Source organism: Chroicocephalus ridibundus, chromosome 7, assembly GCF_963924245.1.
Source record: "Chroicocephalus ridibundus chromosome 7, bChrRid1.1, whole genome shotgun sequence".
Taxonomy (NCBI): domain Eukaryota; kingdom Metazoa; phylum Chordata; class Aves; order Charadriiformes; family Laridae; genus Chroicocephalus; species Chroicocephalus ridibundus.
This window is the reverse complement of record NC_086290.1, coordinates 12,296,867-12,315,151: the sequence shown is the minus strand read 5'-3', so window position 1 is coordinate 12,315,151 and position 18,285 is coordinate 12,296,867. Positions and strand designations below refer to the sequence as shown.

Genomic DNA, 18,285 nt, shown 5'->3' with positions numbered 1-18,285 from the left:
CTTATACTCTGTGCATGAGATTTGGCAGTTCTGAGCTTACAATCAAAACAGGAAAGCAGCGTTACAACTAAAGAGAGATGCAGTTCTCAATGACTTTTATTTGCATTCTGTAACGATGATGTGATGGTCCATTTTGGATAATGGCTCAGAGTTGTGAGTCTGCAAAAATAGCTGGGCTTTAAGGAAGTGAAGGCAGATTGGGAGTCTGTCACTCTCGGGTGGAGAGGGAAAGTTTGAGCAATGACTCACAGGTCTTCCCTAACTTCTATTACTTTATTCTTATCGCAAGAAAGACAAAAGCTGATTCTTACTGTTAATCATTATTGTGGCAATAGCTGTGCATCAAAAAAGGAAGATTTTTGTTGCGTTTGCGTAATGTAATTTTCCCCTCACAAGGAGTTAAATGAGCTTAAAGACATCTTAGCAAACAAGTAATTTCATAATATATTTCACAAGGCATATCGGGTCATCCGAATCAAGTGTAACACCACCCCAATCCCATCAGCTGAACATTACAGCATGCAAATATCTTGCTTCTGGTGGCACAGAGAAACTGGGTAGAAGCAGTTCTGCCACTGCCAGCAGACTGGTCTTTGGCAAGACATTTCACCTTTTTTCCATCTCTTTCACCTGCTCCCTTTGCCTTGTCTACTTAGACGATGACGGTGTTCTCCAGCACATACCGTATTGGAGCAGCACCCCTGGTTGGGTGCCTTTGCAGTACACACAACTGCCGTCACCGATTTTTGCCTCGGTTGTCTGACATGTCACTGCTTACACTGCAAACACACAAAACCTCACATATACTTTGATAACAAATGACAGCAAAAGACGTTAAACCCCCCAAAATGTGCGTGTCACGCTGTGGTTAACGTTTTGTTCCTTCACGCATGAGAGGCCTCTAGGGGGCAATGCAGCATTGATGGAACTGTTGGGTTTTCCATTGCCTGTGGAGGCAGTCTGGGATCTCCATACCGCTCTTCAGTGCTCTGTAACTCAGGAGGCCTCAAAAGCTAGAGAAATAAATGAGTTTGTCATCCGAGTACTGCATGTGTGGTCTACATTATTTGAACTACAGGATGATCCAAATGAGCTTTCAAGATCTAGAAAGAAATGCTGGAAATGAATGGAAAATAAAGGTCCTTTAAATAAACTGGCAGAGCAAAGTGACCTTGAAGAGTGTAGCACACTTCACGTAAGAAACGGAAGATAACAGAAATATTCAATCTTTGCTGGGAGTAAGAGAGTTGATGTAGTAGCTTTTGCACAGGACAAGAAAGAAAATGGTGTTGCTTAGATTGTAAATGAGAAGAATAAGAGAACAAGGACAGGCTAACAAGGCAAGCAGAATTACAGGGAGACTGAGTAAAGAGGAGGCCTACAACTGTGCATTGCCAGGTGTCAAGGAAGAGCGCAGCCAGGGAGGAGAGGGCTCTTAAAAAAGGAAGTAAGGTATTGAGAGAAGCCTTTTAAAAGAATGAAGCAAAGCAGATCTGCCATTTACTTACTATTGAAACTGGAGCGAGGGAGAAAGAACCATGCTCCAAACTGAACTTTTCTTTTCGTTTGTTTATATGGCATCAAAAGTGTAAAGTCACAGTTGGAAGATCACTTGCTGTTCTAGGCATGGAGATCCTATTTCCATATATGTTTGTCTAGACCCACTGAAGTTCATAATTGCGTGTTATCAAATCACATATAAAGATCAAATCAAATACCAAAATACGTAACCGAGAGCTGAAGCCAAACATCCTCTAAAATATTTCCATGAGCTTGATCCATGCTGCTTATAAAATGTATTTATTCAGTGGTTTGTGCTTAATAATACATTAAAGTTCACTGTGAACAGATATGGTCATGCTGGGATACAATCTGAATAAGAAGGCCTCAAAATTTCACAAAACATTTCTTTCTTGTGAATAAAAGAATGGAAATTTCAATTATTAGTGCATGCCCAAACATATCTCTTTAATGTCTGGGAAGGAAAAATAGTTTAAAGTTAATAATAAAATACTGTCACATTGTCTTTTTAAATGAGATGAAGCGTTGCTGGTTTATGATGTAAGATGTACAGCACTAAATGGCTGAATTTCCACAATTGCTAGTTCTGCAGTTTACCAGTTACAGCCTTCAGAGAACAGAGAATTTTTATTAAACACGCTGGAGCTGCTAATCAGAATACAAAAGGGCTGAAAATTGGAGAAAAATTCAGAAGTTTCCTATGAAAATTTCATATGTTCAACAACCGTCAGGATTTGTGTTACGAATAGCAAAGGTACTCACAAAATGTAGCAGATAACTCCTATGCTCCACATATCTGTTTCGTATCCAATAGGTTCATAGTTTATAACTTCTGGAGCCACAAACTCAGGTGTCCCAAAGAGAACCTTCAGAGAACCTGCATTTTCTGTGAAGAATGAAAGAGAAAACCATTAACTGTTACATGCAAGTTTCCAAAAACAATTATTCTGCAGTAACAGGAAAACCAGTTTTGTTAAAGATCCTTATCAGAAAAAAAATTGGCTGAATGGCTATTTTCTTAGCTGATACATGTATAGCAATAAAGAATTATTAAGCATCCTCAAGCACACAGCACTGTACAAGGCACATAATAAGAAGGTTCCTATTGCAAGGAGTTTCCACAAGACCAAGTCTAAGAAAGAGGAGAACTTTCAGTGTTCAATTCAGACCTGGATGTCCTGAAGTACTAAAGTGTTTGAGCCTCCATCACTTCAGCAGCTGCACAAGAGGACTTCAGGATTCCAGTGTTAGAAAGAAGTCGAAGTTTTCACAAATTATCAAAGATTTATCAAGGATTGATTTATCTGCTCAAGGATTCTACTGTAAAGAGGAACAGTACCGACAAAATGATAACAATAAGAAATGACTATTTTAATCCAACACAATTCTTGTAGTTTAAACAGGAAAGAAAATTGATACACGGTTGCATGTCTCTGAAATTTGAAGTGGCACAGGTTGGTGGTGAAACAAGAAGAGAAGCCGATGACGTGCACCTGGCAGATCACAGCCTTGTCAGTAAAACTCAGCTTCAGGCTGCTTTCAAAACCAAGCTTGCCTCCAAGCATACCTGTGGAGCTCCAAAGTGGTGGAGGGGGACCACAAATGCTTAGTCATCAGCTGCCACCCTAAACTTCTATTCAGCTGGCTTGTGGCACAGGTGTCCTACATTTGTCTCTGCTTAAACACGCTGTGGATGCTTTTAAAATGATCTGTGATGAAGCTGCTGCTAGCAATATGAACTGAAAGAATCGGGTTGTGGGATGCATGAACTCGCTCTTCATCTTTCCTGTGCTGACCCACCAGTATCGCTCTACCGGAAAATACAGTGATGAAGGTAGAATAACAGCCTGTTCAGAACCCAGTATTGCCTGTTTACACTGCCAGTGTGCAACTATGCTTTTTTTTTTTTATGTCCAACTTTTAGTCATAGTGTGAAACATGACACAAATAATTTCGATAGATAGAAATTATTAGGCAGATTGCAATGGGCTCACTTTCACTGATGCTCATTCTAAAATGTTTGGGAAGAAGAGGAAAAGAATAAGCAAGGTCAGGAAGGAAGGAAACTAAGGAATAGATTAGGGACTTGGAAAAAAATCTCAATAAAATATTTGTATTATAAAAGTATAAAAATATAAGGAAATAAATTGTTTCTGACTTGAAACAGGCTTGGATTTAGGTTGAGAAACTCTCGTCCAAGTTACACATATGTCTGAGCAATCAGTATTTGCCCTAAGTGAGATTCATTGGATTACATCTATCTTTTGTGCAAGAGTAGCATCCAGTAGAATGACATAGTGAGGAACCATCCCTCTCCCAAAGAGATTACCATCTAAACAAAACAGATACAAATGGGAAGAGAAACAGATGTAAGAGATTCCAATCCTACTCCTGTTAAGGTACAGAGATTTGCAACTCTGTAATCAAGAGAAAAGCTTAAAAAACCTCAAACAGCAGCAGATCAAAGCTTTGAGAAGAGTACAAGCGAAGCTACTGGTCCACAACACTGAATCTTTACAGAGTATTTTTATACTTTATATTTTTATTTACCAGAATTTCCTCTACCAAGTTTTGCAACATAAATGCTGATCCCAATACTGACTCCAGACCTACAGTTACCTCCATTGAAAGGTGTTAAGCCATTTGATAAAATGTAATCGTACACCTAAGTAAGTACTCTTTTGAGGTATGCAAATCCCCAATTTACCAAATGAAAATTGATGGATTTATGGGGTTAATAAGTTGCCTAATGATTGAACAGCATGCTTGACACAACTTCTAAGCACCACCACAGTAATTCACTCAGTCGTGCCACTTTCCCATTTTAAATGCTGTGAAACCCTTTTTGCTCTGCTCAGTTATGGTGATAATAAATTAATTGCACTGAAAATGAGAAACCTCATTTTCACATGTTATCCCTGCTTTCAGAGACCCCTCCCTGCAAAGAGTACTCATTTCTGTAGAGAGAAACAGACAGAAGAATGCCTGGGAGCAGCCCCAGGAAAGCACCTAGATCCCCTGCAAGTTCACCAATATCAAGACCTTCCTGCCAGATGTCTGACTAGCCTTTAAAAAGCACATTCAAAAGCTATTCCACAACATCCCTACATTCACATAACCAGAGGTTTTTTTACCCCAGAAAGTAGTATCCTTTTCCTAATATCCAATCTAAACTGACTTAGCCTAAACCAAGGGCAACATCTTCTCCACAGTTCCAATGAGAAGTGAGAGATCACCCTTCCTTTTCCAAGCATGAACGGGAAGCCTATGATCCCATCTTCCCATGTGCCTTCTTTGTAAGGTCAACACCTACTTTATTTTTTCTAACAGTCCTTATGAAAAATTACTGAAATTTGTCACAAAGAACCTATTTTATAAAAGCTTCATCATGATCATCCAAATCTCAGGCTCAGATTTGCACATCCAAGTTTGGAGGCTTTTCTGGGCACTGTGTAAACTACCACAAGCCGCTGTGTATGCAAAAGGCTGGTGTATGAGATGTGCTGCCCATAGGTCAGAGAAATGTTTTTTTGAAAACATGGCACTTGAGTGCAAGCATACAGTGTGAAACAACTGATACAGCATTTTCTGTGTATAAAAGATTAAAAAAAAAAGAGAAGAATAAGACCTTTTCTATGCAATAATATGTCAAATCTTTACCCAGATGTTTACAAGCTTAGTACACAAGTAGGATCTGTGTTTGGATATCCCTTAGTTCAGACAGAAAGCTGACAAGCTAGCTGGAAACTGTTGCCGACACTGTGTATAATCAACTGATTTAAAAAAAAAATCTTTATAGTACTCAAAAACCATTCTCTTTTCTTCTCAAGAAGTTTATCTTAAACAATTTTCTACATGTGTTCCTCAGCACACCAAAAAAGGTCAGGAAAATATCCCACTGCAGCTTTGGTATTTCCTGACAGTATAAGAGAACTAATTAGCTGCAGAAGATGACTGCAGAAGGAGCTGACTCTAATTTCTTTAAAGCTGATCAAAACACTGAATTTAGAGGCATTAGTTTGCACTAGTTACAGAAAGCTAAAACTAAATCTCAGAAGTTGAAGTGCAAAATCAGCCACTGTTCCCTTCAGCGCATCCTTGGTTGAGTGGTTTCCACTCAATTGGGGTCAGGTCCATAGTATGAGGGTTCCAATCCCACATCTACCAAAGCCAAAGTGAATTTGACACACAATTTCAAAATCACAAGGCTTGAAGGAACACAAGCGAAGGACAGTGCCCTCAACGCACCACATAAGACAACTGGCAACAAAAGGGCACTTCTTGAAAAGTGAAAACTGTTTTTAGCAATTTTTGTAAGTAAATGAAACAGTAAAATTTGTTTTCTACTCTTGGAAAACATCTCAACCCAAATGTTATAAATGTCTTCATGATTAACACAGTGCTTTTGCTTTATGGGCATGGAATGGGAGGGCACGCTCTCTTCCCAGGGAAATGCCACACGCAGTGAGTTACCCGGAAGGGCAGGCTGGTGAAAGAAACAGCAAATACCTATAATGTACCTTTGCAAGAATCAGGAACATATTAAGCCAAATCAATGTACAGTATTGCAAAATTAAAATCAGTGTCCGTGCCCATAGCTCTCATCCTTCTACATCAAGAAAAGTTATATATAGGTTAGGGATTTACTAAATATGGCATGACTGTAGCAGCTCACAAGCTGGAGTCAGCCGTGCAATATACAGTGATGCCACAAGATTAAGAGAAAAATGGAAAAGCTGGTGGATGTGAACAGGCTACTGAAAATAGGATCTTCCTTTTGCTAAATGTAGGTTTAACTGTGGTTTGAAGTTTAAATAGTAGTTAAAGAAATTTCCATAAAAAGGCCATTCTGTGGTTACATTATATCTCTTGTTGATGAAATCACCCACTTTAGCAGTAAGCATACAGTTTTCAGGCTGACAGCTGGAACGTCATGGGATGAAGCCTTTCACACACCTCTTCAGCACTGGAACTTAGTTAAGAGTTCATCTGTTTCTTCAACAAGAACAAAATACAGTTCATGCTCCCAGAAAACTATTGGTTTCATGCTGCTGAAAGAACATAAATGGCAGCGATCTCTCTTTCTTAATGAATGGAATAAATACCTTATCTCTGAGTTCACAGTGTCCCTGTGACTGAGATTCATGTAATGCCCTTTTGGAGTCAAACATCATCTAAAAATCTGAAAAGCAGATTTCTTTTCCCCTATTCATCCAACATACCATTTTTCATTTGTTTTAGTAAAATTATAATCTTGGGTATGCAGTAGCCTGTTACTTAAGTGTCAAAAAAAGTAGGATGAGCAGCATGTGGGCAGATAACAAAAATCAGAAGCTTGTAATTCCAAACTTTACTCCTACAAAAATCATTGTTCTACTTTTTAATAAGTTTTAAATATAATTTTGTTTAAAGAGGGAAGGCAAAAGATTACAACTAAGAATCTAGCTGCGGGCCCCTTTACATAGAGTAGCAATTGATATGAGTTGTCCCAATTGATTTAATGGCAGCAGAGCCACAAATCTCAGCTCACCCAGTGTAACAGGTTCATAAACTATTTTAGCTCCTTTTAATTCCTGGAATGATTTTTTTTCTCTTGTGAAAATACAAGATTAAAAAAGATCAGTGTGTGAGGTTGGTATTGTTCAACACTAACAAACACAACTGGAGGCTGCTTTTTAGAGCTGAATTAACCCTGAGCAATATGAAGACAAGAACCCTCCAATGTCTTTGGCTTTCAAATTGCAGAGCACGTTGGAAAGCTTAGTCCAAAATGAATGATAGGAAGCAGCTAAAAACAGCTTAGGAAGAGGAGGAGGTTGTCAAATGGAACTTCCTCCCCTCCCAACCCCTTTGCATTACTTTTAAGTAGTGCTATTTTATTAATCATTTTAAGCATGACAGAAACACAGCTCTTTACAGAGTTCCCCCCATGTTTAACATGCATGACAATATGCTGCTGCTTAGGATAAGAAATGATAAAAGCTAACGGGGAAATGTAAATTGAATGTAATTACCCCTATTTGAAAGACTTCTAGAACAACACCTTAACTCCTGCTGTTACAAAAGTTTCAAGGATTTGTAGTATTCATGAAGGTCAAGGTTTTGTTCTATTTTTTACAGTTAGATAGTTAGTGGTTTATGGTTTCCTTTAGCAAATGTAAATATTTTTTAACATTACTACTACTATGTATTGTACCTGGTAATCTACAGGGCTACCCTAGCCATAGAAACAGACAGGTAGATTGTACACACGTCACTGCAAACTCCTCTTGAAGGGGAGGTGCCCTACTCTCACTCTTGAATGCCTTCTTTTTCCCTTCTCTTTTTTTTTCCTAAAACCATAACTATTTATAGGAAAGGTGTATGTTTACTTTTTATACATGAAAGAATATAATAGTAAGTATGAATTACTGCTTGTCCTGCCCTTTTCCCCATGTCATATTGAAACAGGGAGAAAAGTCATTACCTAATCTTCTTGCAAGTCCAAAGTCAATGAGCTTGATACTTGTACCCGTCTTGTTGACACACATAATATTTTCTGGCTTCAAATCCAAGTGGACGATACCCTGCTTATGGATGTACTGAACTCCTTCTGAAATCTGCTTCATATATTTAATGCACTCTCTCTCTGTCAGTTCAAAGTCTTCATCAATGATTCGTTCAAAGAGTTCTCCTCCAGAAACCCTAGGAAAGACAGAATAAAATGCCTGCTGTAGCATTTTGATTTGGGGAGTAATCAAACTATTTACACAAATACAGATAGTTCAAGCTTGCAAAAGTCACTTCAGGACGCAATCTATGTTTTGTAATGGCATTTTCCATAGCCACATGGATCACATAGGAAGAATCACCTCTTGTGTGTGGTATAAATCAATAGATTTTTTCCATTCTGAATCTCTTTCCCAGGTTAGGACTGTGAAACACTTGTACTTTTATCCCAGGTGGTAGGGATGTAGCTGGATTTACATTCTGCGCTCCATCACTACAAAAGTGCAGATAACAAAATTTAGAAATAAAGAAAACTAAAATACCTGGGATGAATCCCAGGAAAAGAGGACAAAACTTCTAGTAGATTGGCAAAAATTTGGGAAGAAGAGAGATTGAGAGTGACAAAGAAAGGCTGAAGAAGGAAGAATTCAAATGACATGGTTAATTAGAATGCAAAGCTCAAAGGGTAAATTACTGACCCAAGTGAGCTCAGAGGGAATTTCCTCTTCAGCTGTGACAGGACAAGGATATAACCCACAGCTCTTTCAGCGCTGGTATTTTTAGCTGAACTATCATCACACGCCTTGTAGGTCAGTTCCATTTTTATGCTTATTGGAGATGTGAAATAATTCACCTTTCCAGAGTAGAATCTCCTGGATTGAACTGTTTGTGGAACTGAAGTGGGACATTTTTAACCTAGATTTAATAAAGCAAAATTTAAGTTGTGGTTTGGTTGGTTGTTGGTTGTGAGGGTTTTTTTATTAAATTCTGAGTAATCACTGATTTTCTGCTTACATCCAAAGATGGGAAGTACTTTTTTGTATGCAGCGAGTGAATGACCCATACAGAAAGGAGCAAATGGTGAAGAGAAGCTTTGCTCTTAGAAATCTGTTCTAAATTAAATGCTCCACGGTCTTTATATGGCTTAATATTTTGCAGCATTCATGCTTATTGCCAAATGTAATTGCACATTTCAGTTACAGAAAGAAAACACACAACTGAAAACTGGCCTTGCAGTGTTTGCAGGTTGTCAGATATACGATTATATCCCTCGTGTCCTAAACTGAAATTGAAACATCTGGAGTTCTGGACACATTTGTTGCTTTGGCTATAAGATTTCAGAATGTATATAATTAGAAATGCTACTGCAGTTTCCTATTAACATGAAAATAGTAAGAATAGAATACGCTTGACAAACTGGGATTGTAACACATTTGTAACATAAATCCAATAATATGGCTAAAGCTGTTGAATAAACAGCTCTGGTAAGTCGGGGACCTAGTATTTTGTTATTTCAGTAAGACATTAACCAGTGTGGAAATGTTTAGGAAAACATCTGCATGCAAAATGTTTATATCTGGAGCACTCTGCAATTCCAAATGATAACCGCCCTACTAATAAAAAATACCAGTTGTTTTTTGACTATTTAACACAGAAAATGATGACTTATTTTTACTATAAAAGTGCCATACTTTTCAGATCCCTGAAATGAAAGATTTTCAGAAATCATTCCATTCTCTTAAGCACCACTTTTTAGCATATTATTTGGATGTTATATCTGCTATAATCATATAGCAGATTATTTGGATAACTACTGTTAATACATCTGCATGCTGTTTTTACTCTGGGACCGCTAGACAGTCTAGTAACATCATTAGATTAAACTGCAATTGCTTTTATAGAATGCATATTTTTGCATTTATTTCCTGAGACAAATCCAGTGTAACTTTTGCCAGGTTAGGAAGCTGAATTGAACCAATGCAGATTAGGTTCTACGTATACACAGAAAGTGAAGTCGGCTTTCTTCACACCGCCACAACTAGTTCAGAATCTAAATCTCTCTCATTTTTTTTCTGGATTCTCCTCTTTTCAGTCTTCTCCAGATGAGGTCACAGAGGAAAATATTCCTGTCTATAGAGTCACAAAATACACATTTAAAAAATATTTTATCATAAGGTTTTGGTCATGGAGGAACAATCAGAAGAATCTACCTTGGAGTTGCCCAGGCAAATACTCAACTTTTTTTTTAAGAATTTTAAGAAATTTCATTTCTCAATTTCTCAATTTTAAGAAATCTCACCTTGAAAAAAAGAGAAAACCTTAGTAACTTGTGCAGACTTTAATCACACCAAATGAATGGAGTTTACTGCTGAAATTTTGCTTTAAAAATCTTAATTTGCAATACAATAATCTTCTGATCTATGCTAAAATAAACTGACTATCTGAAGTACGTAAAAGCTTAAAGGCACTTAGCTCCCAGCGTTGAATGCCATTCACAACGTGCTACTATTTTTCAGATATTCTTTTTCCACTGAGATGACTACTGTGGAGCAGGTACATCGCTATATTTGAAAAGGAAATGCCTGAGATTTGCTCCAGCAAATGGTAGACGGGAGGGTTTCGAAGGAAGAACACGTCAAATTATTTGAACCCTTAGAGTGTTTGATTTGAAATCAATGACAAAAAATTCTGAATTTATTATAAATATGAAATCAAACCATATTAAATAGTGGCACGACAAATACTAAAAGGAGAGAGGGTGAAGTTAAAAAAAGTTATAAGAAATATATGGGAATAAACTTTAAATGAAAAATTTAGGATGAATATCAGGAAGAACAACCCAAAGGTGCTCTTCATCAGTAGCTCCAATTTGAGTGGAGGGGTGTTGCTAAATTTCAGTCACTACTAAAATCGAGTTTATAAGGAGACTGATGGCAGGAGAACTCCATTTCTTTGAAATCCATGCTTTTAGACTCTGATCACAGCTCTGAGAACTGCTTGGATACTAAGAAGGTACTTTGAAGGTATTTCCCACAACTTCTTTGATAGGCAAAGAACTATTAGCTTCACAGCTAAAGCAGAAACGATCCATCAGTGGCTCTCTAACAATACAGCTGCAGTTGCTGACACAGCGGGACTGTGTCAGCTGGGTAATATGTGACAGTATAGAGGCTACCAAGTCATCTGACGTGAAGGTGTCACGCAAGCATCTCACAGACTGCTACCACCTGACTGCATGCTGCTTTAAGAACCCTACCTCCTGCAGCACTCGACACTATGGAAATGTCAGTGCGGGGGTTCAAAAGCCAGAAAAGTGGCCACCCCAAACTAAAATCACATCCTAATTAGACTGGTTAATAAAACTACTTTAAATTTGATTGCACTTTTCTACATTTTTAAAAAGTAAAACCCCTTTGTTGGCAGAGGGGAACTAATGGTGTGCGAAGCCATATGCTATTCAAAACTCTTTATACATTTCCTTGTTTTCCATTAGGTCTGCCAGCTCCCAATTCCAAGCTAAGTAGGGCTCCCTTCCCCTACCGTCACCAGCTTGCTCAACTGCTGAAGCTAAAAATAAAAGCACCTTCTTGCACATAAGTACCAAGGTTGTATAATGGAGATCCAGTCTCTGAAATATGCTAGTGCAATAGTAGTTTGCACATAATCTAGCCAAGTGCCAAGCAAGCAAAATAGACATATAGTCTCTCTTGCTTTTAACAATTTCTATCTTACTCAGCACTTCCAAACAGCAAAAAACCTGCCTCTCCTTCTTGAGCTGACAGCACATGAAGTAGATGCGGCAGCCGAATAGTGACTGATGTAACCTTTTGGGAAAAACATCAGCACAGATCAGGATTTCATTTTCTTTCCAGCCACTACTGCCACAAGTATGGGATTCACACTAAGCAGGTGTGTTTTGGATGACGCAAATGTTGGCCACATCGGGCATTCTTACTGTTTTTGAAGTCTGACCATTACCTTCCATCCCATGTTGCGCAGATTCTTTTCTTATAATGAATTCTGGTGCATGAATGTTCTCTGAATCTACTCTTCTCTGGAAGTAAATATCTACTATCTTCAAATACAAAGATACTTAAGACACAGCCCTGTGAGATGCTTTACAGCACTGCTTTTAGGGTGCTTCTCTGCTATATCCCACAGCGGTGTGGAGTCAGTAGCTCAAGGTGAACAGTTTCTGGGAGGTAAAAATAAGTGTCGCTGTCTTACTCAGCAAGAACAAGTCAGCAACATAGGCTGTGTTCAAATTCAGCTTTACTTAGTTGTATAGCTTTGGATGAAGAGCGCGATGTCTTTTAGGTAAAGGAGAAATCCCCTTGTACAACTGCTACACCTGGACCATTATGGAGAATCTGTATATTGACATTAGGGGCAGATAAATTCTTGTTCAGTTAGGTTTTTTTGGGGGGGAACAATCAGTATAATCTTTCTGCATCTACTGATCTAGATTTAGAAAATTCACTGTGTTCACCTGTGGAGATTTTTCAGACAGCACTCCTTTATTATAAATAAATGTTTTGCAACCACAGTATTTATGTTGTTGCAGGAAAAACACATCAGACTATTCCTTTAAGGTCTCTTAAAAATATAAAACCTGGATATAGCACTTGATGAAAACTGAAGTGTTCCCAATACCTCTTGGGTGCTATAAATTTGCCTGGGTGAATTTTTCATGGAAATTCAACTGTTTTGTTAAAACGTATCTTAGATGTTTGCATTCTCAAGCATATCTTTCTCTCCTGCAATCTGTTGTGCACCAACATCCAATTGTCTGCAAGAGACAACTGATCAGTGTTTAAGTGAAATTTGACACAAGCTTCTTCAATACGTGGTTAGAACTGCCTAAAGGAAAAACATATTTTTTCTCCTCCTTAAACATGTTTTTGGTTCTAAATGCAAGTCCAAATTGCAGCTAGCTTTTTTTCTTTCCTGTCCCAAGTTGGCAATAAAAGAGTGAGCTGCAGAAAAACACCGCATGTACTTGATTAACAAACAAACAAACTAGACAATAAAGACTGTAACACATCTTCCCTGATTTTTAAGAGATACAACACAATTTCACTTACACAGTTTAAACAAGTTGGATAAATAATTGGAAAAACTTGCAAGATGTGAAAACCACCCAGGCCCTGCAGATGCCAAAGTTTTTGACACTCCCAAGTCTAGGTAAGTTGCTACTTTTGTATGCACAATTATTTGCAACATGATTAGCTTTGTTAGCGTGATTTGCTTTATACTTACATTTCCAAGACCATAACGATGTTGGCTTTTTCTTCAAAGGCATCTACACATTGGACAAGTTTTGGATGATGTAGACAGTTCATGATGCTGATTTCATCCCTTATGTTTTCTTTTTCCTTAGCAGAATATGCTTTGAAAAATTTTCCTGCCCAGACTTTTCCAGTCTTCTTTTCAACAAGCCTAAAGACTTGTCCAAATTTTCCCCTGAAAATATATAACTATTTCCATAAAATGTTTTTGCAATGTATGTACCATCATGAATAGCAACATTTTACTAAATATTCCAGTGCAACCACTCCATTCTGAAATAAAAATGTCTTCATATCAGGTACTGTTCTGTACTGATTTTGTGCAGAGTAATCTCCAAGAACTTTTGAATGACTACCGCGTTTAGAGATCACAGAATCACCGAATCATAGAATGGTTTAAGTTGGAAGGGACCTGAAAGATCATCTAGTTCCAACCCCCCTGCCATGGGGGGGACACCTCCCACTAGCACGTTTTATATGAGTGTTCAAAAAATGGACTCCTACCAGGCTTTAATTCACGTGACTCAAGTTTTTCTGCACACAGTTTTCTACAGATCATACACCTCTGAAGGGGCAGCAGATAGGTGACATCTCCGATATAGGACATAGGTGAAATCAGGATCTGAATGCCCAAGGCTTCAGTACTAGTATTTCACATTGCCGTATATGTACGATTCTACCTCTACGAGCCCTTTATCAATGTTTCTTAATGGCAGCATACAGGAACCCCTTGCCTTCAGCACCACCAGCAGCACGAATCGCTGGAAGATTATCATGGCATGCAATTCACATAACCACGAGTCTGAGCACTGGGAAACGCAGCCAGGCTAATCACTGACCTTCACTGAGCAACGCTATTAATGCTCTTGGGATTATGACTGCTGTCAACAGAGATTCTAGCCTGTGGGCAGGATAATCTTATTACCACTAATGGATATAATGGAAATGCAAGTGCACAATGTGTACCTTTTTTTCAGCTAGCTTTTAGAACACTGGATAACGAATGAAACCTCTAGCTTCATTCATCTGTTGGCTCCATTTTCCTTGCCAGAAATGCATGTAGTGCCTATTTAAAATTATTGATTAATAGGAATAAAGGATCTTTATGTAGTGGAGGCCAACTTATGTTAAAATCTATTTTTACTGCAACAGAGGAGCCCAGCTGGAATGGTGAAAGTGCAAGACACCGTCAAAGAATGAATGCACATGATCTTTATAATTGACTGGTAGTTTGAAAATTCCATGTCTTCGAAATGACAATATTGTACTTACGATCCAAGTCTTTCTTCAATATTATAGACATCTGAAACTTTTTGTTCAGTGTTGATAGTAACCGTCCGATAGTCGACCTCTGTTTCTTTCCCTTCTACAAATAAATAATAAAGACCATGATTAAAACCTCCATAAAACATGAATTAAAACTACTGATTTGCATTTTTCCTAATTAAAATATGAACTTCTTACCATCATCAGATAGCTCTGCTTCATCCTCTTTAAGTTCTATGATGAAAATAAAAAGTAATGAACAAATTATTATATAGGATATGGTACTTATATAAGATAGTCACATTATTCACAGTAACAGGGGCAACTGGTAGACCCTGTGGCTAAGCTGCAAAAAGCAGTCAGGGAGTTTGTGCATTAACTTCATAATTAAAATCTCTTCACCGCTTCTACGTGACTACAGACTATACAATCACAATCTGGTGTCCCTTTCTTAATAAATCATATTCATGTGTTTTACAGTACTTGTCTACTATACCTGCCTCCTAGAAACACCAGCATACTGAATCAGCTCAAAGTCAACTAAAATAGCTTTAGAATGACTTAGTGAAATAGAAAATACATTTAAAATCTTAAAATCAATAAGAACGCTTTTGGTTCAATGACAAATCCTTTTCTAGCTTCTCTATGCATTTTTTTGGATGCAAAGCCAAAAGTAAAGCAAGTTTGTACATGAAAAGATTTCCTGCAAAGCATCCAGGCAAATTTTTTATGCTCAAGATGACTAGAAAATTTGCTACCCTAAGCATGGCTGCATTTTGAAATCATTGAGGTCCAAATGGAGCCTCAGTTCTGCAGGCTTACTCAAAGGCAGGCACAGATGTTGGCAAGCCCGGTGACAGAAGACAGAGTAAAAGCTGGCCCAAATGTCTTGATTTTAATTCTTAATTTTCATGTGCATGAATTGTCGGTAGCAATTTGTGTGTTGTTCCCTGTGTTGCCTGCAGGTACGAAGGGAAAGGGGTTGTAGCTGGAATGTTGTTATATGTTATTTACACCGCTTGGGCTTGCTCCTAAGACCTGTGGCTATGACAGTAATTTGAGAAACTGCAAAGGCAGTTGCACAGTGACCTGTACAAGTCTCCTTTTAGCTGCTGAAGCTGCACTTTGCCATCGTACAGCACAAGCCGAAACAAGTGATTTATCCCCACTGTGTGAACAGATCTGTGTTATGAAACATCAATGCAGTACTCTGGACACTGTTGGATGCTTTAGAGTATAGATTTATATGCAGCATATGAGAAGAAAACAACAGAAAGAAAGGGCTCAGGGTGAGCCAATAGCTGGTCTGATGCATGGGCACCACCTTCTCACATCCAACACACAATGCTGCATCTGTATTCCGGTAGCAAAGCCAATCAAGCAGATATAATCTGTTACTAAAGCTCTTCTCTCTTCTTTTTGGATTTGCAGCCCTTGAATGTCCCAGCTCAGACTAGCCGGTTTGCAGGGATTCACCAGAAGAGCAGGGAGGGAAGCGAGCCCTCCCCACTCAAGGGTAGCTGTCCTCAGATCTTCCCCGGCCAGAAACCACACTTGCACAGAGCACATCACATTTTCCTCCCCTTTTAAGGGCTGCATAAGGGAGCTGATCCCAGCCACGCTGCCAGTAGTTACTGTCTGCCAAACACTGATTAGACAAAGAAGTCAGTTCCCGGTTCTGCAGTGACACTATATTGAAGCCATGAACTAGAAACATTTTGGTCCACCAGTGGAAGCCTAAATTAGATAAGCGGAACATATCTGAGCTTGGTAAGCGCTGAGTAGCTGTGCTAAAACCTTTCTCAGAAATGAGTCAACAGTACCAAATTTTCCTCAAACATGGCAATGCCTACTTTAATCTGTTGTGACTTACAACCTTATTTTAGTAGCTGTTTTCTTTAAATGCACAGTGAAAAGTTAGCTGTGACTTTCTTCGCTAAGATTACATTGAGCTTGCTAATATGCACTGGCCACCTCAGTATGAAAATCGTTAATCAATCTTTCTGTCAGGAATGGAAAATCCCGTTACTCAGCTGTTTACATAGATGGCAGCTTAAAGTCCTGACTTTGAGAGGTGCTGAACACATGCATTTTCCACTGCCTTTAATTAAAGCACCAGTTAGATTCACCCACTTGAAAAATCACGCTTTATATGACTTGCCCTTTGTCCACACTAGCTGCAGTATCCACAATTAAAATAAAGAAGCACTGGCATTGAGAGCGCCAAGACAACCGACCCTTCTGCCAATAGAATACACTTTCTTTTCACTCAAAACAACTTTTTTTTGTTGGTTTTTATATGCATCACAATGATTCATACACTTTGTAGCCTTTTTGTATTAAACCTAGGTAAGAAAACTCTCAGTCTTAAAAAGAAAATATAGCTTGTTTGCTTTAGTCTGGTACAAGTAGTGCTTGCTCTAGGAAAAACAAATGTAGTGAAGAGTCAGGTCCCCAACTCTAGAATTCTGGTGTTCATCCTGCAACTAAAGAAAGAGGGCATTCAAACACAGGGAATTTTATTATGAAGAGCCGATACCGTCTAGCTTCCTTTTCAATTTTAATGTTATTTTTCCCCTTTTGAAGAGAAGCTGCATCTTGATTTAGATCAGGTTTTAAGTCTTTCAAATAGAGGAAAGTAATTTCTCAGAATGCATCCAATTTAGCACTTGAAGAGAAATATGATTTACTTTTGTTTGGAAATGTCTGGTGAGAGGCTTACACAGCGTGTGGTGCTGCACCACTGTGCTATCATTTTGTCTTTCTGTGGCAATAAAACAGAACACCACAAGAATTATGTGAGACCCTTAAAACTCCAAAGCCCTGCATACCTCAGTAAGGAGGGAGAGACAGAACACGCAGTCCACTCCTCAAAGACAGGAAAAATGGCAAAATACATTATTCCTGGTCTGGACTTTTTGGTGTGGTAGGACTATCAAAGCGATCCTTGCACGGTAAGCAGATGTGGGTGTGCACAAAAATACGCATTCAGTATCTGTTTTTTTTTAAAAATAACGCTGATTTTTGTGTGTGTTTAAAATTTTGCACCGGTTTCCGAATAATTTCTAAAATGCTCCAGCTCTTCCCATTAGCCCTTTGAGAAGTTCTTAAGTAAAAAAAAAAGAGGCAAAAGATACTGAAAAATATTTTACAAATATGAGCAACTGTAAACAAAACCCCTAAAAAATATTTCTAGCACCCGTAACGCTGCAAAACCAACTAAGTAGGATAGCCTTGAATTCACAAGATTGGTGTAGTAGGGGCAACAGGACTGAGGTGCTCTACCATGCTGGGATTTGAAGCACGGGAATGACAACTAGATATGAGAGGCTAATTCCATTTCTGCTGCATATTCAGTGCTTGGCTAGCAGCAAGCACTTTTACTTTTTCCAAAAGCAAATTTGGGATAGTGTTCATGGCTTGTTTTTCCATGGTGTGTCCAGTATAAACTGTAATGAATCCATCAATACGTTTCAGGTGAGCCACCAAACAGCATTTTCCAACTGGGCATGGTCTGAATGTGTAACTTATGTGCAAAAGGTTTCATCTCCCATTACCTGTGCACTGAACTACAGAAGTCTGTCAGCCAGTGCTCACACAGCAAGCCAGAAGTCCAATTATTGGTTGATTTCACAAGGCAGGGTTTTGGGATCCCTGAAGCCAAGTTTCCACAATGGATGCATGCAAAATTTATATGCTCAGACACCCACACGAAGTCTGC

The 18,285-nt window shown here is 38.5% G+C and overlaps 1 protein-coding gene across 6 annotated transcripts in view; it reads right to left on the bottom strand.

Moving 5' to 3' along the window:
• Nucleotides 1-18,285, bottom strand: part of MYLK (myosin light chain kinase) — a 220,038-nt gene that overhangs the window by 13,027 nt on the left and 188,726 nt on the right. For all 6 annotated transcript variants that reach the window (XM_063342295.1, XM_063342297.1, XM_063342296.1 and 3 more), the window contains 5 exons: nt 14,763-14,798; nt 14,571-14,664; nt 13,270-13,473; nt 7,988-8,205; nt 2,284-2,407 (listed from right to left, as the gene is read on the bottom strand). In XM_063342295.1, coding sequence (XP_063198365.1) covers nt 2,284-2,407; nt 7,988-8,205; nt 13,270-13,473; nt 14,571-14,664; nt 14,763-14,798 — 676 coding nt within the window. The remainder of the gene's footprint in view (nt 1-2,283; nt 2,408-7,987; nt 8,206-13,269; nt 13,474-14,570; nt 14,665-14,762; nt 14,799-18,285) is intronic.